Raw genomic sequence first — 20,412 nt, 5'->3', positions numbered from 1 at the left:
GTGCCCCATGGGGGACAAAATGGCTCCTGGAGGTTACCTGCTGAAGCGGCATGTGACTTCCCCATTCCACCTCAAAAAAGGCAGCATGTTGTACATAAGGTTCTTCTCACTGGGGTCTCTACTCCTTTCCTCCCCTGTCTGCTGGGGGACATCACACATCCCAGGGGCCTGGGGCAACCCGGAGTTACAATCATGCTGCTCTCATGAAATTAACATGCATTTTGCTTTCCCAACCATCCTGGTTTGCACTCTGGTAGATGGAGGCATCCACAGGAGCTGGAATCAGGCACAGTGTATGACTCAGCAATTCCCCTCCGAGGTATGCACCCAACAGAAATGCTGCTCGGACATGTGCTAGAATGTTCCACAGCAGCGTTAGTCATAACCACTCCAAATTGAAAACGCCCGAATACCCACCAACTGTGAAACGGGCAGATGCGTTGTGCCAGGGTCTCGAAAGGAAAATTCAGCATTGAGAAGAGCCTATGCAGCATGTTGGAACATATACAAAATTCACAAGGAGCATCACGTTAATCTAATGTCATTAGAAGACAAAATGGTGGTTGATTTGGGGTGGTAGCAACTGGAAGAGACACGGGGGCATTTCTAGGGTTTCTGAAGGCTGGTCACAGTCTGTATTTTAAGGATTCATTTATTTCCTTATTTATTTATTTTGAGAAAGTGAGCGAGCAGTCTCCCCACCAAGCCTGCGCCCATGTTATCGTCCATCAATAAAGTTTTATTGGCACACAGCCACGCCCACTTGCGTAGTCATCTGTGGTTGCTTACATGCTACCATGGCAGAGCTGAGAAGCTATGGCTGAAACTGTGTGGCCCAAAAGGCTGAGATGCTTTCTACTTGGCCCTTTAAGAAAAAGTCAACAAGGGCACCTGGGTGGCTCAGTTGGGGAAGCGTCTGCCTTCTTTCTGGTCAAGGAACCCTTCTTCTTCCTCTCCCTCTGCTCCTCCCCTCTGCTCCTGCCCTCTCTCTCTCTCTCAAATAAATAAATAAAACCACTTTTGCTCATTGAAAGCTTTCTCATCTTATGGGTAACATTTTTTTGTTTTCGTAAAGATTTCATTTATTTATTTGTCAGAGAGAGCACAAGTGTGGGGGGAAGCAGCAGGCAAAGGAAGGAGCCTGATGCGGGACTCGATTCCAGGACCCTGGGATCACAACTCATGCTGCAGGCAGAGGCTTCACCGACTTGAGCCACCCAAGCATCCTGCAGGAAACAGTTTGAAGAGCCATCTCCTTGGGGTGCCTGGGTGGTTCAGTGGGTTAAGCCTATGCCTTTGGCTCAGGTCATGATCTCAGGGTCCTGGGATGGAGCCCCGCATCGGGCTCTCTGCTCAGCGGGGAGCCGGCTTCCTCCTCTCTCTCTCCCTGCCTCTCCGCCTACTTGTGATCTCTGTCAAATAAATAAATAAAATCTAAAAAAAAAAAAAAAAAGAGTCACCTCCTCCAGGCAGCCCTCCCTGATCCTCCAGGCTAGATCCTACCCCTGCCCTGTTCTGCTATCTCCTTTTCCCAGTCTATCTCTCCCTCCAAGTCCAGTCTGAAAACTTCAGTTTGGGGAAATATTTGACTGACTGTTTCCTCCAGCTAGTCAGCTCCCCGAGGGCAGGGAGGGACTCTCCCAGAAGATAACCGAAAAATACCTAGGAGCTCCTGGTCCGACGATTGTGAAGAATTCGAGGCAAAAATATGGCTGCACAACGGATGGGTGGATGGGGGCCCTGGAAAGTCCCCGGGCTGGAGGTCCTAGGGGCAGGTTAAAGACAAAGAAATGCAAAACAGTTGGCCAAGGGCTCTAATCAAAGCCCCAAGGGCCTGGTGGTGTCCTCACGGAAGTGGGGCCCGGAAGAGGAGGAGGCAGTCACCTTAACTCGTCCTCCCGGACTCTCACTGTAAGCTTCTGTAAACCGGGTCATCACCCCTGGGCGAAACCCCTCCGGAGGGTTAGAAACAAGGCCATCTTTTTTCCTTAAAGCCTCTGCAGAGTTCAGTGACCCTGCACACGGGCTTTGCCCTGGAATGGCTGTTCTTACCACTTAGCTTTGCCAGATTTCCCTAAACTGGCTTACCTGATCCTCCCTGGAGTGCAGTATGTCTGTCCCTAAGGCTGCTTGGGGAGAATGCAGCGCAACACTACTTTCTCGGGACTTGAAGGCAACCTGTGCCGTCTTGCCCAAGGGCACGCTGAAGGCCTATTTGCTAGCCATGCTGGACCCGGGGAAAAGAGAAAAATCCAGACTACAGGTTCTGTCTTGGTGTATAAACTTGATGTCTTGGGGCACCTGGGTGGCTCAGTTGGTTAACCATCTGCCTTCGGCTCCGGTCATGACCTCCTGCTCGTGTTCTCTTGCGCTCTCTCTCTCAAATAAATAAATAAAATCTTTTTTGTTTTTTTTAAGATTTTATTTATTTATTTGACAGACATAGATCACTAGTAGGCAGAGAGGCAGACAGAGAGGAGGAAGCAGGCTCCCCGCTGAGCAGAGAGCCCGATGCGGGGCTCGATCCCAGGACCCTGGGATCATGACCTGAGCCAAAGGCAGAGGCTTAACCCACTGAGCCACCCAGGTGTCCCTCAAATAAGTAACTAAAATCTTAAAAAAAAATAAATAAATAAAAATTTCATGTCTTGTTCATCATGGACATTTATGCATTCGTTTTGATTTTTTAAAGTGGTGTTAACAGAAAGTAGTGTTAAAACGTTAACCTGTGATTGAAGTTTCTTTTTTAAAAAAGGTTTTATTTATTTATTAGGAGGGGCTCAAGTGGGCGGAGGAGCAGAGGTGGAGGGAGAAGCAAGCCTCCCACTATGACCTCATCACAACATTACCTCATTAAAACCCTTATCTCCAAATACGATCCAATTCTTAGGTACTGGGGATTAGGACTTAAGTATATTATTTTGGTGGTGGGGGGGGACACAATTCAGCCTATAACAGGAGTAAATCCTTTTTTATGTTTTAAACAGGAGTAAACTTTTTTTTTTTTAAAGATTTTAAATATCTATTTGACAGACAGAGATCAAAAGTAGATAGAGAGACAGGAAGAGACAGAGGAGGAAGCAGGCTCCCCGCTGAGCAGAGAGCCTGATGTGGGGCTCGATCCCAGGAGCTTGGGATCATGACCTAAGCCGAAGCAGAGGTTTTAACCCACTGAGCCACCAAGGCACCCCAAACAGGAGTAATCTCTTAAAGAAGGGAATACTGTATACTGGGTAGTTTCTTCAAGCCTCACAAGAGTCCCATAATAAAATAGGTTCTGTAATTATTCGATATTTTACATGCAAAATCTGGAGCTCAGAGAGGTTAAGTAACATGCCAAAGGTCACACAGCCAGTGAGAGAAGGACCAAAATTTATTTTTAAAAAACATTTTATTTAAATAAATAAAGTGTTGGGGGTGGGAAGAGCATACAAGCTGGGGGAGCAGCAGGCAAAGGGAGAAGCAGGCTCTCTGAGGAGCAAGGAACTTGATGCAGGACTTGATCCCAGGACTGAGATCATGATCTGAGCCCAAAGCAAAGGCTTAACCCGCTGAGCCAACCAGCAGCCCAAAGGCAAGAAAGAGTATCAAGCTAACTCTGTACTGAGCTTAGAGCCTGATGCTGGGCTCGATTGCACAACCCTGAGATCACGACCTGAGCTGAAATCATGAGTCAGACACTCAGTGGGGCGACTGAGCCACCCCGGCGCCCCACATACTCACTCTTGTGCAACGACCCCCACCCTCTGTCTCCAGAACTTTCCATTCCCCGAACAGAGACTCTGCCCCCACGAAGCCCTGTCCCACCCCTAGCTCCCATCATCTCCTGTCTGTGCAGATGGGACTCCTCTGGGGACCTTCTGGGAGTGGGGTCCTGCGGGATGTGTCCTTCTGGACCTCGCTGAGCTCCGTATCCTCGGGGTCCCTCCGCGTCGTGGCAGGTGCAGGAATGCGCGTCCTTCCCAGGGCAGAACCCTTCATTACGTGTAGGCACTGGTAAACCATGCTTGAGTCACTCGGTTCTGCTCTAATCGGAGGAGACTTTCATTAAATCACTTAACTTCTCTGGGCCTCAGTTTTCTCCAGCACAAAGGAGCTTAGCCAAAGCCCAGGGTGGAAGGAGGATTAAGTTAATTAATTGATAGAAAGGGCGGTGGCCGACATCCCGTAAGCACTCAAAGCGCATCAAAAGGCAGATCCGAGGAGCGTGCAATGGCGGCCCCTGGTCAGCAGGGGCCGCTGCCGTCGCCTCCTGGACGCGCCAACCTCTTGGCTCGCGCATGCGCAGCTGAGCCTCCCTGCAGAGGTGATTTTTTTTCTCATGGTTCTTCCCCACCCTTTACCTCGGCCTGTATTTATTACTGCAGACCCTGAACCTGGCGGTGGATGCTTTCGCTGTCTGCTGAAGCCCAATTCCTTCCCCAGGCTTCTGCTGAATGTGGGTCTGGGAATAGCGATGGGGACAGGTAGCTCGCCAACGCCTGGTCCCCTCTCTGCAGCTGTGGGACAGAAAACCTCTCCGTGAAGGGTCGTTGTGGATGGAAGGACTTTAATCTCATTATTCTTTAAAAGTCAACCCCGCTCGTTTAAGTTATACTAAATTGAATTTTCGTCTTTTTTTTTTTTTTTTTTTAAAGATTTTATTTATTCATTTGACAGACAGAGATCACAAGTAGGCAGAGAAGCAGGCAGAGAGAGATGAGGAAGCAGGCTACCCGCTGAGCAGAGAGCCCGATGCGGGGCTCGATCCCATGACCCTGGGATCATGACCTGAGCCGAAGGCAGAGGCTTTAACCCACTGAGCCATCCAGGCGCCCCTGAATTTTCGTCTTAAGCATTTCATTCACTTGAGAGCGAATTGATCCCCCTTTTAATGAAAACCTTTGCTTTTCGACAATGAAATGCCCCAATTTGCAAGGAAGTGCTGTGAAGTGCCTGATACGGAGCCCAGCGCGCAGTAGGTCGTCAATCCATTTAAAGATTAAAATTTATTGAGAATGGGAAAGTGTACACTGAAAATGTGTCCTTCGAGGGCACCTGGGTGGCTCAGTCAGTTTAGTGTCTGCCTTCAGCTCAGGTCATGGTCCAGGGGTCTGGGGATTGAGCCCTGTGGCCAGGGAGGAGACTGCTTCTCCCTCTCCCTCTCTCTCTGCTGCTCCCCTTGCTTGTGCTCTCTCTCTCTCTCTCTCTCTGTCAAATAAATAAATAAAATCTTAAATGAAACACACACACAAAAACCCCCCGTGTGCTTCAAATGGCACATATATTTGCCTTGTAAAGATTAACATTAGATGTGTCATGACACAGATGCTGGTGCTTAGAGCCTCCGAATTAACCCCCAGTGTAAAGGCTGTCAGGGCTGGACAGTGCTTTACAACACCAAATGTGCAAGGAAGGGTGCACAGGCTTTGAGTTCAGATTCCAAAGTGTGTTGTTTTCTGAGGACGCACATCTTCCCTTCTCCTGGAGGTGGGGAAGGAGGGAGGGAAGCAGTGCAGTCCCTCTCTTTTTGACAGCGTGAGTGTAGGGGAAGATTTATCTTAGGGGTGATTTTTTGTTTGTGTGCTAATAAGAATATCATTCGTGGATGATACAAGAAAGACTTTCTACAAGTCACTATGTACCCAGCATTGAACTTGGCTCATTATAAAGAATAAAGATGCTGAATGGAATGTCAAATTTGCTCCCTCGAGCCAAAGATCTGAGATACAATAGTTTGTTAGGGTCAGATTAGGACACAAATGCAAAATAGACTTGTGAACCTTTGGTTAGGGAGGAAATGAAATAGAAAATGAGGTTGCACCTGGAAAGCGCTGAGCCTGGTGCCTGAGACATGGCAAACCGCGTCTCTGAAATAAATGTTGTACTAAGAGCAGAGATAGCTAATTAAAATAGCTGGTGTGTACTCAGCGCTGTGTCAGACGCAGAGCTTATCCCTTTGAATGTCTGTCATCTCACCCTCCCGCCGTAAGGTAGCACCGATGACCCCATTTTACAGATGAAGAAACTGAGGCACGAGAAATCCAAGGACCTGGTGTAAGCACAGGTGAAGTGGGAGAGAAGGTCAGGCGTTCTGTGGGTTGTCACAGCGACGACGCTTACAGGATTCCTGGTGCAGTGGCTGGCCCATCTGTCTTTCTGGGATAAATGATTAATACCTGCTTTTAAAAAAGGTTTTTATTCTGAAATAATTATATGGCAGACAGTTACAAAAATAGTGCAGAGAGGTCTCGAGGATTCTCGCTCCACCTTTCTCGGTGGTTTCATCTTACATAATAGCAAAACCAGAAAATTGGCTGGCGTGCAATCCACAGACCCTTTTCACACTGTAAAGTGCTTTTAGCAGACGTGCTAGGCATTGCGCAAGCTGCGATAGCCGCCACGGTTAATATTCTCAGCTAAAGCGGCGCTTTTCGCCCAAGGCTCCTCAGTACTGCATTCCGGAGGCCTGCCCCCAGCTCTGGGTCGACCACCGTCCCCGGGAAATCCCACGGCCGCACCGTCGCCGGAAGGGTTAACCGGAGGAGCCCTTCCTTGCGCCTGCGCCGGGCGTTCCTTGTCGCCCCGCCCCCGCAGCGCGGGCAGATGACCCGCCCAACCGGCTTCTGCCTATAAAAGGTCAGGTGTTGACGTCAACGTTCTCTTCCGCCGTCGTCGCCGCCATCCTCGGCGCGACTCGCCTCGCTCGGATCTGCCTGGGAGAATCCACCGCCATCCGCCACCATGGTGAGCAGCGGCGTCCGGCTGGAGGCCTGGGAGGGCGGCGGGGTCCCCCCGGGACCGGTGCTCGCGGGTCTGGAGCGCTGGGGCCGCCCGGACATGGAAGAGACATGACGGCGCCGGCGGGCCCGGGGGGTGGGGTGGGGAGGAAGCGGCCGCCGCCATGTCTGCGCGTCGTGCCGTTCGCCGAGCCCCTTCCCCACTTCCGGGGGCGCCGGCCCCTCGCGGGACCCCGGCCCGGAGCTGTGGCGGGGCAGGGGGAGCTTGTGCTGATGTGGCAGACGTCGTCATGGCTGGCGCTGTGCGGGGAGCGGGGCGAGGGCGAGCCGCCTTATGTAACCCGCGGGTCGCGAGCCGGGCTCGGCTTTTTGCCGGGGCCGCCGGGGGCGGGGGTGGGCGCGCGGGGCGGAGGCGGGTTTGCCGCGCCGGCGCTGGGCCGTCGGGGCCGCCTGCCGCCCTGCCTGCGCGTCTCCTACGCGCGGCTGACAGCGGGGCCGCAGGCCGGGGCGGGCGCCCGCGGGGACCGCGCCAGCCCCCCGCCCGCCCCGGCGCCGTCCGGCCCCCAGCTGGAGGGGTGACCTTGGACCGCACGGAGGACCTTCGCTGGGGGGTGGGGAGCGGCCGCGGGGATGGGGTTCTCGGGGCGTCCTCGGTCCCGCGGTGGCCAGGGGGTTGCCGCAGCCCTCGGCGCCGCTGTCCCGCGGGGACCTGGTGTCGGTGCGGGAGGCTCGGCCGGGGTCGCCTGGAGTCGGGCGAGTGACACCTTCACGGGGGTGTCAGCCAGCAGTCGGGGTGTGCAGACGCCCAGCCGCCGCGCTCCTGTTCCCGCCTTGGCAGCCCCTACCGGGGGAGTCCCAGACCCCGGTCCCCCTGCCCCGGGGCTGGCCTGAGCTCCCCCTCCCCCGCCCAGGTGAACTTCACGGTAGACCAGATCCGGGCCATCATGGACAAGAAGGCCAACATCCGCAACATGTCCGTCATCGCCCACGTGGACCACGGCAAGTCCACGCTGACGGACTCGCTGGTGTGCAAGGCCGGCATCATCGCCTCCGCCCGCGCTGGGGAGACCCGCTTCACCGACACGCGGAAGGACGAGCAGGAGCGCTGCATCACCATCAAATCCACGTGAGCACGCCGCTGTCCCGGGGCGGGCCGGTCGGAGCCCGTGGGGAGTCCGCGGCAGGGAGGGAGGAGCGGAGCAGTCCCGCCAGGGGAAGTGCAGCCAGCGAGGCCCCGGAGGCTTGGTGTTGGGGCTTGGGGCGCTTCCGAGAGGAAGGGGCTTAGCCGGGTGGCCTCCCGGTTTCAGGACTGCGGGGCTCTTGGCGCCGTCAGAAGTCTGGGCTGGTGCCACTGACAGCGAGCCACTTCGTATCGTCCTGCCCTGTGTGTTCCCTCAGTGACCATCTTTGGTCTTAGGTGTCGGCAAAGGGAGCACCTGGAGCAGGGACTGAGGGGCCGTTGCTCTCAGTTGGCAGCTGGGGAGATTCTCTGGGTGGTTCCGATGCTGGCGTCAGTGGGGTCCGGGGGAAGCATGGAAGGTTGTCCGCAGGTTTCAGGCCTTGTTTTATCACCTGGTCAGTATTTGGGGTCAGGTGTGTTGGGCCTGAGAGGAACCAGGACGAGGGGCTGGGCAGGTGGGCATTTGCAGCTGGTACTCATGGCAGGGAGGTGGGCCTCCCGGGCTGAGGGCAGAGCCTCTCGGGTGGGTCAGCTTCTCTGCTTGGGAAATCGGATCCTGTCCTTAGGGCGGAGTGATCAGCAAGGGGAGGTCGCAGCACCTCACTGAGAGGTAGGAGACTCCCGGGGCAGGCCTGGGTGTACTCCCGCGTCCAGGGAGGGCAGTGGAGATGTGGCTTCCATCCACCCAACGTGCCCCAATCTCCTCAGGGCTATCTCCCTCTTCTATGAGCTCTCGGAGAACGACTTGAACTTTATCAAGCAGAGCAAGGACGGCTCCGGCTTTCTCATCAACCTCATCGATTCCCCTGGGCATGTGGACTTCTCCTCGGAGGTGACTGCCGCCCTCCGTGTCACCGACGGTGCCTTGGTGGTGGTGGACTGTGTGTCTGGTAAGCGGTAGGTCCCTGCATGTGTGGTTTGGGATGCTGCCCCCCTCCCCCTGCCCCCACTGATGGAGACGCCCGTTCCCAGGTGTGTGCGTGCAGACAGAGACGGTGCTGCGGCAGGCCATCGCCGAGCGCATCAAGCCTGTGCTGATGATGAACAAGATGGACCGGGCTCTGCTGGAGCTGCAGCTGGAGCCCGAGGAGCTCTACCAGACCTTCCAGCGCATCGTGGAGAACGTCAACGTCATCATTTCCACCTACGGGGAGGGCGAGAGCGGACCCATGGGCAACATCATGGTAGGTCATTTGCCTTTTGCGGTTGAGGGTCTCGGCTGGCTTGCTGCTTGCCCCCTGATTCCAATGCTTTGTCCGTCTCCCTTGGAGAGGTCTTCGTTCTTGGCCACACTGGGAGGGCTGGCACCTCTCTGGGCCAGAGGGTGTGAGTCGAGGCTCTCCTGGGGACTCCGGGTGGTTGGTTGCGCAGGCAGGTTTACAACGGAGCTTGGGCTGTTTTTAAGCTGGTCTGACCTGCACTGTTGAGGGGCTGCGGGCTGGTGGGCGGTCCCACCTGTTGGCGGTCCGTGCTCACATACCCTGCCGCCAGAGGGCATGGAGCAGAGTTGGGCCTTAAAAATGATGACTAAAATTTCTTCACTTTGACCTGATGGCTCTTGAAGAAATCGGATGTCTGAGGCCCACAGTACCCAGGGGCTTTGTGCTTTTTGTGCAGCTGTTTCCGCTCATAGCATTTTCTCGCCCTTGCAGATCGACCCTGTACTTGGGACTGTCGGCTTTGGGTCTGGGCTCCACGGTTGGGCCTTTACCTTGAAGCAGTTTGCAGAGATGTATGTGGCCAAATTTGCTGCCAAGGGCGAGGGCCAGCTGGGGCCTGCTGAGCGGGCCAAGAAAGTGGAGGACATGATGAAGAAGCTGTGGGGTGACCGGTGAGCACTGCAGGGGAGGTGGAAGGGCACTCCCTGATGCTGCCGAACCTCAGCAGGGATTCGGGGCCAGTGGTGGCGATGTGGCTGGGGAGCAGGAGCTGTCTGTAGGCGCCTTCTGCCCACCTGGGTCTCCCCATGGCCTGCTGTCGTTGACTTGGTGGATTCTTCCTCGCCAGGTATTTTGATCCCGCCAATGGCAAATTCAGCAAGTCGGCCACCAGCCCCGATGGGAAGAAACTACCACGGACGTTCTGTCAGCTCATCTTAGACCCTATTTTCAAGGTGAGCTAACGAGTTCCTTGCGGATGGGCCTCTGCCTGGGCTCTCTGTCCTTGGTCCTGGTGGCTCCTGGATCTGTTCCTACCTCCTGTGGCTGGGCAGAGCTGGGTTGAAAAGTGGGTGTTGGGGGAGGGTGAGGTGGGTTCAGCCCCCCAGGGCTCTACTCTGATGACGAGCTCGCACTGAGGTTGGTGGGCGGAGGACAGACTAAAAGCGGGGGGAGCTTTGTTAGCAGGTGTTCAGCGTTTGTAAATGCCGGGCACCTTTGTGGTTTAGGGGTTAGGACAGACTCCTGTCCTGAGAGTCTATCTTGTTTCTCCCAGCTTGTCTGGCTCCCTGAGAGCTGTGCTGTTACAGACTTGTGGAGCACTGTCCTCGCTTTGCCCGTGGCTTTGTTAGGATTGCTGGGCAGGAGGCAGCCACAGGTTTCCATTTTGTTCCCAAACCCACCGTGCTGTTTGTGTAACTCATCAGGTGTTTGATGCGATCATGAATTTCAAGAAAGAGGAGACAGCAAAGCTGATTGAAAAGCTGGATATCAAACTGGACAGCGAAGACAAAGACAAAGAAGGCAAGCCGCTTCTGAAGGTGAGTGTGGGTGGGCCGCTTGGGGATGCTGCTGGCCCTGCCCTCTGGTGCGTCAGTGACTGGCTGTCGAGGCTCCACCAGACCCAGCCCCATCGCCAGCCGGGCGGTGCTGGCCTGTCCTACAGGAGCAGGCTGGGATTCTGAAGGCTATGGGCCTTGCCTGAGTTTTGCGTTTCCTGCTGCAGGCTGTGATGCGCCGCTGGCTTCCCGCTGGGGACGCTTTGCTGCAGATGATCACCATCCACCTCCCTTCCCCCGTGACGGCCCAGAAGTACCGCTGTGAGCTCTTGTACGAGGGGCCCCCGGACGACGAGGCAGCCATGGGTATGTGGGGTTCATCTGCACTCTGGCTACAGAGCGCTAGTCCTAAGAGCAGTCTGCACCGGTGGCCGGAAGGCGATGCTCGCTGCCCAGCTGTGAGGGAGTCACATAGTTCCCTTTGGGGATTTCTTTCTTCTCAGGCATTAAAAGCTGTGATCCCAAAGGTCCTCTCATGATGTACATTTCCAAAATGGTGCCGACCTCCGACAAAGGTCGCTTCTATGCCTTCGGTCGTGTGTTCTCGGGGCTGGTGTCCACTGGCTTGAAGGTCAGGATCATGGGGCCCAACTACACCCCTGGGAAGAAGGAGGACCTGTACCTGAAACCTATCCAGAGGTGAGGTGCTCGGGGCTCCTGGGTGTGCCAGGCTGGTCTTTGTCCCACACCAGTCCTGAGCTCCCCCCACAGGGAGGGGTGCAGCGTGTAGAGGGGCCCAGACAGCAGGGAGGAACTCAGGTGAGGGAGGGACTTGTCTGGATGACGCACGTCCAGAAGCAGGGGTTGGAGCCCTAGTTTGGGTTTGGACACCTGTCCCTAAGCTCGAGGTGCTAGCAGCGGCTTGGTTGCGTGACTCCAGAGGCTCTGTCTGCTGGTGCCAGTCCCGAGTCCGGGTGGGGGTGGGGGAAAGACCGACCTCTAGTTCCCTGGGGCCTTGACTTCCGACAGCTGTCAGGTTCCCATGACATTCCTCTCAGCCTTGAATTGGGTGTGGGGCTCCATAGGGGAGGTGGGAATCTGGCAGGTAGCTTTCTGCTTCGGTGTGCAAGGACTGGGACTCCTTGTCACGGGAGCCTGGGCTGCGAGGTGAAGCCAGGGCCCGAGGCTCGGAGGCTGGGTCCACACTGCCGTTTCAGGCGGTCAGGGATGGCCACAGGCTCCAGAAGCGAGGGAGGCCATGTTTGGCCCTTTGGGGGGATCTCTGGTGTATGGGTGCTTGTCTCGTCCCCCCAGGACAATCCTGATGATGGGCCGTTATGTGGAGCCCATTGAAGATGTGCCTTGTGGGAACATTGTGGGGCTGGTGGGCGTGGACCAGTTCCTGGTGAAGACCGGCACCATCACCACGTTCGAGCACGCGCACAACATGCGGGTGATGAAGTTCAGCGTGAGCCCAGTCGTCCGCGTGGCTGTGGAGGCCAAGAACCCGGCCGACCTTCCCAAGCTCGTGGAGGGTCTGAAGCGGCTGGCCAAGTCCGACCCCATGGTGCAGGTGGGTGTGTGCGGGCCCAGGGAAGGCTGCCTGTAGGAGCGCTTACCGGGGGGCCTACGGCAGCCTCTCGGACAGTTAGGGGGAGTCAGATACTCGGAAAGATACACCACACAGGTGTGTGGTGGGCATGTCTCTTGGCAGAGCAGCTGTGCGACAACGGGGGTTTCTTGCCCGGGAATCCTCAAGTTTTCTTTCATAGTTCGATTCTTGTGGGCTCTCTGTAGAGCGGGTTGCTCTGGGATGTAATGCTAAGAACCAGCACCACACACACCTGTGAGAGCTCTTGCTATTTTGCGTGACCCCTGAGTTACCAGAAATCCCTGTTTCGAGGAAGTCTGCATTCTCCCAACAGTAGGGAAGCCTGGAGCCTGCTTTCCACCCATTTCCTAAAACTTCCCGGGGTCGCTGAGTGTCCTGGGGTCAGGGCCCAGGGGCTAACTCATGGGCCCGTTGCAGTGCATCATTGAGGAGTCCGGGGAGCACATCATCGCGGGGGCTGGGGAGCTGCACCTGGAGATCTGTCTGAAGGACCTGGAGGAGGACCACGCGTGCATTCCCATCAAGGTGAGGCCTGGGTCTGGGCTCAGGTGGTGGGAGGCCTGCCCTCCCCAGTATAGAGCCGGGCATGCAGAGGTGGCGTAGTCAAGGTTTTTTCTCCTTCCTTGATGTGTTTCTTCAGATAAAACATATAATTGAGGAACAGTTCACATTGGTTTTCAGAATCTTTGAGGTTGGCATCATGAAGGATTTGTTGCTTTCCAGGTGATAAAAACTGGCAAGGCAAGGTTCTAAAGTTAACATACCGTTTAGGTTTCCGTAGCCACCCTGAGGTCTGTTGGCTGCCCTGTTCTTACTTGCTTTTTTTTTTTTTATATTTTTTTTACTTATTTATTTTAAAGGTTTTTATTTATTTATTTCACAGAGAGATCACAAGCAAGCAGAGAGAGGGGGGGGGACTCAGACTCCCCGCTGGGCAGAGAGCCCAACGTGGGGCTCGATCCCAGGACCCTGAGATCATGACCTGAGCCAAAGGCAGTGGCTTAACCCACTGAGCCACCCAGGCACCCCTCTTACCTGCTTTTGCAAGGAGTTGGGTTTCTCATTTGTAGATGATGCCCCGCCTGTGCGTTCTGATCAGGACCCTGTGTTTTCCTGGGAGGTCCCTGCCAGGCCTGACTTGCACACTTACTTTGCAGAAATCGGACCCCGTAGTCTCCTACCGCGAGACCGTCAGTGAGGAGTCAAATGTGCTCTGCCTGTCAAAGTCCCCCAACAAGCACAACCGGCTGTACATGAAGGCACGACCCTTCCCTGATGGCCTGGCTGAGGACATTGACAAGGGCGAAGTGTCTGCCCGCCAGGAACTCAAGCAGCGGGCCCGCTATCTGGCTGAGAAGTATGAGTGGGACGTGGCTGAAGCCCGTAAGATCTGGTGCTTTGGGCCCGACGGCACCGGCCCCAACGTCCTCACTGACATCACCAAGGGGGTGCAGTACCTCAACGAGATCAAGGACAGCGTGGTGGCTGGCTTCCAGTGGGCCACCAAAGAGGTGAGGGGCTGCGAGGGTGTCCAGTGGAGGATGGGACAGTTGGCTGTGGGTTCTCAGAAGAGCCGGGGAGGCTCGCATTCTTTTGGGGGAATCGTGGGGTCACCTGTCCTTGGCAGAGCAAGGCAGTGGACTTGCTTTCTGGGAAGGGGATCCTAGGGCGGTGGAGGTGGGCAGGAGACACAGCAGGTCTATCCGGGTGGAGACCTGGAGGCATTGGTGTAGCACTGGGACCGGTCCTGGAAGGCGGGGCTACAGTAGTTGCAGGAACTTGATGGTGGTCTTGGCTCCTTCTGCAGGGGGCTCTGTGCGAGGAGAACATGCGTGGTGTGCGCTTCGATGTCCATGATGTGACCCTGCACGCGGACGCCATCCACCGTGGGGGTGGCCAGATCATCCCCACTGCCCGCCGCTGCCTCTACGCCAGCGTGCTGACTGCCCAGCCCCGGCTTATGGAGCCCATCTACCTGGTGGAGATTCAGGTAGGGAGTTCGGGCTCTCTTAATTTTTCTAGGTCCTGTTTTGTTTAATAGCTGCATATAATACTCGTTCTTGCCTCACAGTGTCCGGAACAAGTGGTTGGTGGCATCTACGGTGTCCTGAACAGGAAGCGGGGTCACGTCTTTGAGGAGTCCCAGGTGGCTGGCACCCCCATGTTTGTTGTGAAGGCCTATCTGCCCGTCAATGAGTCCTTCGGTAAGTGGGGGCTCGGGGCCCCACTCAGACATCTGCTGCTTGTGGCTTGTGGGCCCCAGGACAGAGCTGTAGTCTGACAGGCAGTTAAACCTGGTCCAGGATACGTCTGGACTTCTGCTCTAGCAAGGCCTGGAGCTGGTTTAATGAGAGCCATGGGTAGAATCTGCAAAGTGCTGGCTTGGACCCATGCAGCTGGGCAGTGGGGGCCGCATGGTCATGGACGTATTGGTCCGCCTTGCATGCAGATCCCTGAGGTGGTGACTCTGCAGGAGAAGAAAACCTTTGGATGTGTAACTTGGTGAAACATTAAGGTCATGGCTAGCAGAGCAGTTGGTTTGTAGCCCAGGTTTATACTGTGGGTGAGCCCAAGAATGGCCAGCATGGCCTTACAGATGAACAAAGCTTGGGTGAGCTAGTTTCTTTTTTTTTATTTAAAGATTTTATTTATTTGATAGAGATCACAAGTAGGCAGAGAGGCAGGCGGCAAACCGGGCTCCCCGCTGAGTAGAGAGCCCAACGCGGGGCTCTCTCCCAGGACTCTAAGATCATGACCTGAGCCGAAGGCAGAGGCTTAACCCGCTGAGCCACCCAGGTGCCCCAGAGTTAGGTTTAATGTGTGACCCAGTCTGGGTTGACAAAGAACTCTGATCTGTGTGCCTGCGCCGTCCCCACCTTCTCCGGACTTGGCCGTGGTGGTGGTAGGGACAGTCGCCTGATCTGGCTCATGAGCCCTGTGCCTCCCCACAGGCTTCACTGCTGACCTGAGGTCCAACACTGGCGGCCAGGCCTTCCCCCAGTGCGTTTTTGACCACTGGCAGATCCTTCCTGGGGATCCCTTCGACAACACCAGCCGCCCCAGCCAGGTGGTGGCCGAAACACGCAAGCGCAAAGGCCTGAAGGAAGGCATCCCGGCCCTGGACAACTTCCTGGACAAATTGTAGGCAGCCCTTCCCTGCAGCCCACCACCCCGGGTGGGACTCAGCACAGCCCCTGCACTGGCTGACGACTGACCACAGCAACAAGCCCTCGCATTCTCCATGACACCTCGAGACTGTCCAGACGGGGCTGCTCCACCTGACAGGTTCTGGGGCCCACCCAGTGCCATCACTCAGCGCGAACGCTTGATGCCGTTCCTCTAGATATTTATTTCGAGATTTCAGAGGCAGCAGAAATGCCCTGGCAGCAGGGACTGACTTGGCCGGTGTGGGTGGGGGAGGCGGGGTGGGACATTCAACACTTCTTTTTCCATTTCAGAAACTTAAATGTCCAAAAAAAAAAAAAAAAAAGCAAAGAACCAACACACAAAAAAAACGCATTAAGAGGTTTATTTGGGTAAATGGCCCGTAGTGGATTTTCCCAAAGAAAGGGGGAAGGAACAGGTGGGTAGACCTTTCTCTTTGGACAGAAGCTAGAAGGCAGGAAACTTGGTGCGGTGTCACCGTGAGCACCTCCAACTGTATTCGTGCCATTGGAATAATAAATTTGATACAGTGGTGACTGTGTGTGTCCATGTGACTTCGTCCTTGGTCCGGTCAGGCTGCAGTGGGCCCCCCGGGCCAGTGTCCCCACTGTTGGTGATACTGAAATGCAAAAGGTTTAACTCAATCTTGAAGTATCCTCGAATGCCAGGCCCAAGCACGGAGGCCCGTGCTCAGTCTGCCCTTCCGGCCCAGGGTGCCACCCGGTGTGACGGGGCCTCTTAGCCAGACTCTGCAGAGTGGTGGCCACTGGGCTGTGGGGCTGCTCAGTGCTCGAAGCGAGCGCTCTGCAGCCAGGGACCGCGTGAGTGCGCTTCCGGTCTGCTGGGGCCGCCATGTGTGCGCTGCTGGCTGGACGGTTCTGCCCAGTCTGCTCTTGTGGACTTAGCTCCGCAGTGAGGGAAAACCACAGAAGAAAGCCACCTGCCGGGCAAGTTGTCTTCACCAGTCAGATGGGTTATTCAGAAAAATTAAAAGTGGCACATAAACCTAGTAGATTATTATTTTAACCTTAAACATTTAACCCTAGATCTCACATAGGACAAACCTCTGTACTCATTGTCTTTCTTGGATAAGTGACCGACAGAATGCGTGGCTTCAACAGTGACGTGATGCAGTAGAAGTGGTTTGGAAAATTGGGGGGACTTCGGGTGTTCACCAGCTTAAGGAATCCGGTTCACATTGAGAAGGCAGGAGCCTGGGTGATGGGTGTCCCAGAGGCACTGGACAGCTCCGCCCACCAGCAGGTCGCCCTCTATGAAGTCTCCCATCCCCCGCATTTTTCACGTTGGAAAATACTCTTATTTCAAAACCTGGCATTGCGTGACATGTGTACACATTTTTTGCACTTTATATAAGCACTTATGACTACATTTGCACAAGAGTCGTGAAGATGTTACAAAGCTAATGCTAAGTGACCGTTCACTTGCTTTTCCGCATTAAAGTCCTCACAGTGTCAAGGGGCCAGTCCAGGATGCCACATTGCATTTAGTTTGGTGCATTTTTTTTTTTTTTTTTTTTTTTTTTTTTTAAATTTTATTTATTTATCAGAGAGAGAGAGAGGGGGAGAGAGCGAGCACAGGCAGACAGAATGGCAGGCAGAGGCAGAGGGAGAAGCAGGCTCCCTGCTGAGCAAGAAGCCCGATGTGAGACTCGATCCCAGGACGCTGGGATCATGACCTGAGCCGAAGGCAGCTGCTTAACCAACTGAGCCACCCAGGCGTCCCAGTTTGGTGCATTTTTAAAGTCTAGTAATTCTGTTAGTATAAATTGAGAAGATGAAGATGGAACTATTCTGTTTTCAATTCTGAATTCATAGTCCTTTGGGGGAATTCGGCTTGTAACAGCAACTCTGTGCATTTTCAGTTGTAAAATTCAAAAGGTACCATTGGTCAGGGCTGTCCTGACGACGTCAGTCTGTGCCTACCCCCAGGGGCGGTGTGTTACAAGTACCCGTGTGTGTCGTGCTCCACACATAATTTGTTTACTCTGACCGATTGTGTTAGCCACGTCTACTCTAGGCCAATACTCACCTTTTTTAGTCTCTGGACACTGGTACATTCTTAATCATCAAGGACCCCAGAAAGACCCTTTTTGTTTAAATGGGTTTTATCTACTGATATTTGCCATGTTTAGAAAATAAAATTGAGAGATTTAAAAATGTTTTAATGGTAAACCCATTATATGTTAACATTTTTTAAGGATTTTTTGAACTTACTTGGCAGTACAAGCAAGGGGAGTAGCAGACAGAGAGGGAGAATCAGGCTCCCCACAGGGTGGAAGGAACCCAATATGGGGGTCAGGACCCTGAGGTCATGACCAGAGCTGAAGGCAGGCACTTAACCGACTGAGCCACCCAGGCGCCCTATGCGTTAACATCTTTATGAAGAAAAGTGCAACAAAAATTAGAAGAATAGTAGACTTTTTGTAAATCTCCGAAATGTCAGTCTTAATGAGATAGCCAGATTCATGTACCTGCTGTGTTTGATAGAACACCAAAACTCAATAAGTAATTTTTATTTATTTATTTTAAGATTTTATTTATTTGACAAAGATCACAAGTAGGCAGAGAGGCAGGCAGAGAGGAGGAAGCAGGCTCCCTGCGGAGCAGACAGCCCGATACGGGGATCGATCCCAGGACCCTGGGATCATGACCTGAGCAGAAGGCAGACGCTTTAACCCACTAAGCCACCCAGGCGCCCCTATTTATTTAATTTTTTTTAAAAAAGATTTTATTTATTTGACAGAGCTCACAGGCAGAGAGGCAGGCAGAGAGGAGGAAGCAGGCTCCCCGCTGAGCAGAGAGCCTGATCCCCAAGACCCTGAGATCATGACCAGAGCTGAAGGCAGAGGCTTAACCCTCTGAGCAACCCAAGCGCCCCAATTTTTTTTTTTTTTAAGATTTATTTATTTGACAGATCACAAGTAGGCAGAGAGAGAGAGAGGGAAGCAGATTTCCTGCTAAGCAGAGATCCAGATGTGGGGCTCCATCCCAGGACCCTGGGATCATGACCCGAGCCAAAGGCAGAGGCTTTAACCCACTGAGCCACCCAGGCGCCCCTCGACAAGTAATTTTTTTAAAGAATAATTATAAGGTGGGATCTGAGACCCTATTAATGAACTTTTTAATGAACTCCCTTGGCCCCTCTTGCACTTTGAAGGTGTCCTTTTTGTGACCTGCATTGGTCCCTTGGAAATACTGGTGTATCAAGTTTGGTGCTCTTTCAGATGGTGACACATCTCATTAAAAAAAACATTGAGGGCGCCTGGGTGGCTCAGTGGGTTAAAGCCTCTGCCTTCAGCTCAGGTCATGATCTCAGGGTCCTGGGATCGAGCCCCGCGTTGGGCTCTCTGCTCTGCGGGAAGCCTGCTTCCTCCTCTCTCTCTGCCTGCCTCTCCGCCTACTTGTGATCTCTCTCTGTCGAATAAATAAAAAATCTTAAAAAAAAAAAAAACCATTGAAAACTCCCATTTGTTAACAATTTCAACAAGGAAGTGAAGTATTTAAACTTTTTTTTCCCCTTAAAAGCTAAAATTTACCATAGGCAACAAGTCCTGTCAATTGTTTTCCTTGAAGTGACAGATTGGATTTGTTTCTGAGAAAAATGCCATATACCCAAGTCTAATGTTAGTTTGTCAGATTTTTTTTCCCCCCAAGAAAAATGATTTTCCAACTCCCTAAGTATGGGCTATGCACAAGTGACTTTTTCCAAAAAATGCCGTATGGGAAGGGGAGGGAAAAGTATTCCGGAGAAACCTGACAGCAGATCCTACCTGGAACCAGGGGACCAAGGTCAGTGTGAATGACAATGTCATATTCATAGTCTGGACCTGTGTTACGGTGTCTTGAGAAGGGCTTTGGCTTTCCTCCCTAAAACCCATCACCCCAGTGTATGGGGGAAAAAAAGAGACAAACAGTCGAGAGACATTATACAAAATACGTGACCAGTCCTCCCTGACACTGTCAAAGTCATCAAAAAAGGAAAGTCTACGAACCAACCAAGAGGACCACAAGGACTAAATAGAGGGGATCCTGATTGGAATTGTGGGGCAGGGAAAGGGTGTTGAGGAGAACAAATCAGAATGAAGAACGGACTCGGTCGTGCTGGTGCATCCCTGTGGGTTCGTTAGTTGTGACGAGTTTTCCATACCGACGTCAGACGGGATGATGCCATCTAATGTAAGATGTACCCACCAGTGCAACGGCTCCGGGGGGAGGTCCCTGAAGCCAGAACGGAGGAAGGCGATCTCCAGGCTGAAGGGACAGCTCGCGCAAACACCGGGGTGGGAGTGCAATGTTCGAAGTCGGAAGGCAGGCAGGTGAGCTCGGGAGAAACGGCGAGAGGTCAGGGGAGGTGGCGAAAGTCAAGCCGGGTCTGCCGTCCGATGGTATCTGCAGTGGTTCAGCACTGGCTTCGGGTTCGCGGCTTCCTGGGAATGAGCCTCGGCTGCGCCATTTACTGGCTGTGTGACTTGGGGTGGGCTGCTTAACCTCTCTGGGTCTCAGCGTCCCATCTGCAGAACCGGAGGAATGGTCACAGCTCCCCTGCGGCGGCGGGCTGGTCTGGCCATACTGACCAGCTGTTGGAGCCGGTGTCCCGAGACGACGCGAGTCGGAGGAATCAAGCCCGCGTGGCAACACCTGACCTCACCTGCATTTTTACTGATGCACTGGGAATGCGGGTAACATTTGAGAGGGGGAAACTGCAGTTCGGGGACTACACTGGTCCCCGCTCCACCGCACGGAGCGGCCGTAGCTCGCGCTCAGGGAGGGCAGGAAGACGGACGCCGCAGCTCGGCACCGCGCCCCGCGCACCCAGGACCCGGGCCGGCGGAGAGCCGCGGCGCCGTCCAGGGGCCGGAAGTCGGTCTTCCGACTTCTTCAGTGTCGTCCTAAGTGACGTCAGTCCCAGCCAATCGGCGGCATGAAGGCGAGCCTGCCGGCCAGTGGCGACACGTCATCCGCATTCGGAGGACCGGACGCCAGTGGGCTGGGCCTGGAGCAGGCCGGGGGCGGGGCGTCGCGAGCGGCGGGGGCGCAGACCAATGGGCGGCGGGACACAC

General features: G+C 54.3%; 1 protein-coding gene, 1 long non-coding RNA gene and 1 other non-coding gene across 3 annotated transcripts; 2 read left to right on the top strand and 1 right to left on the bottom strand.

Annotated features, from left to right (window-relative positions):
- Positions 1–6,600: 6,600 nt before the first annotated feature.
- Positions 6,601–15,868, top strand: EEF2 (eukaryotic translation elongation factor 2). The gene is made up of 15 exons (XM_059159476.1): positions 6,601–6,726; positions 7,631–7,845; positions 8,608–8,789; positions 8,872–9,083; positions 9,552–9,730; positions 9,907–10,012; positions 10,484–10,597; positions 10,783–10,921; positions 11,059–11,254; positions 11,870–12,128; positions 12,585–12,692; positions 13,325–13,678; positions 13,975–14,157; positions 14,239–14,371; positions 15,119–15,868. Exons 1-15 carry the CDS (start codon positions 6,724–6,726, stop codon positions 15,310–15,312), a joined length of 2,577 nt encoding a protein of 858 aa, XP_059015459.1. The 5' UTR covers positions 6,601–6,723; the 3' UTR covers positions 15,313–15,868.
- LOC131826266 (small nucleolar RNA SNORD37) lies at positions 9,416–9,480 on the top strand. Its single transcript, XR_009351515.1, has one exon. It is a non-coding gene; the product is annotated as a small nucleolar RNA SNORD37 (small nucleolar RNA).
- On the bottom strand, positions 15,630–20,410 carry LOC131823308 (uncharacterized). The gene is made up of 2 exons (XR_009350553.1): positions 19,544–20,410; positions 15,630–15,951 (listed from the first exon to the last, which is right to left on the bottom strand). It is a non-coding gene; the product is annotated as an uncharacterized LOC131823308 (long non-coding RNA).
- Positions 20,411–20,412: the final 2 nt, after the last annotated feature.

Source organism: Mustela lutreola, chromosome 2 (assembly GCF_030435805.1).
Source record: "Mustela lutreola isolate mMusLut2 chromosome 2, mMusLut2.pri, whole genome shotgun sequence".
In the NCBI taxonomy this organism is placed as follows: Eukaryota; Metazoa; Chordata; class Mammalia; order Carnivora; family Mustelidae; genus Mustela; species Mustela lutreola.
This window is presented reverse-complemented; position numbering and strand designations above follow the sequence as displayed.

Bases quoted from the DNA above. Each gene is read 5' to 3' on its own strand.
- EEF2 (XM_059159476.1), top strand. The intron at 7,846-8,607 runs GTGAGCACGCCG...CAATCTCCTCAG, and splicing joins TGCATCACCATCAAATCCAC to GGCTATCTCCCTCTTCTATG. The intron at 14,158-14,238 runs GTAGGGAGTTCG...CTTGCCTCACAG, and splicing joins TCTACCTGGTGGAGATTCAG to TGTCCGGAACAAGTGGTTGG.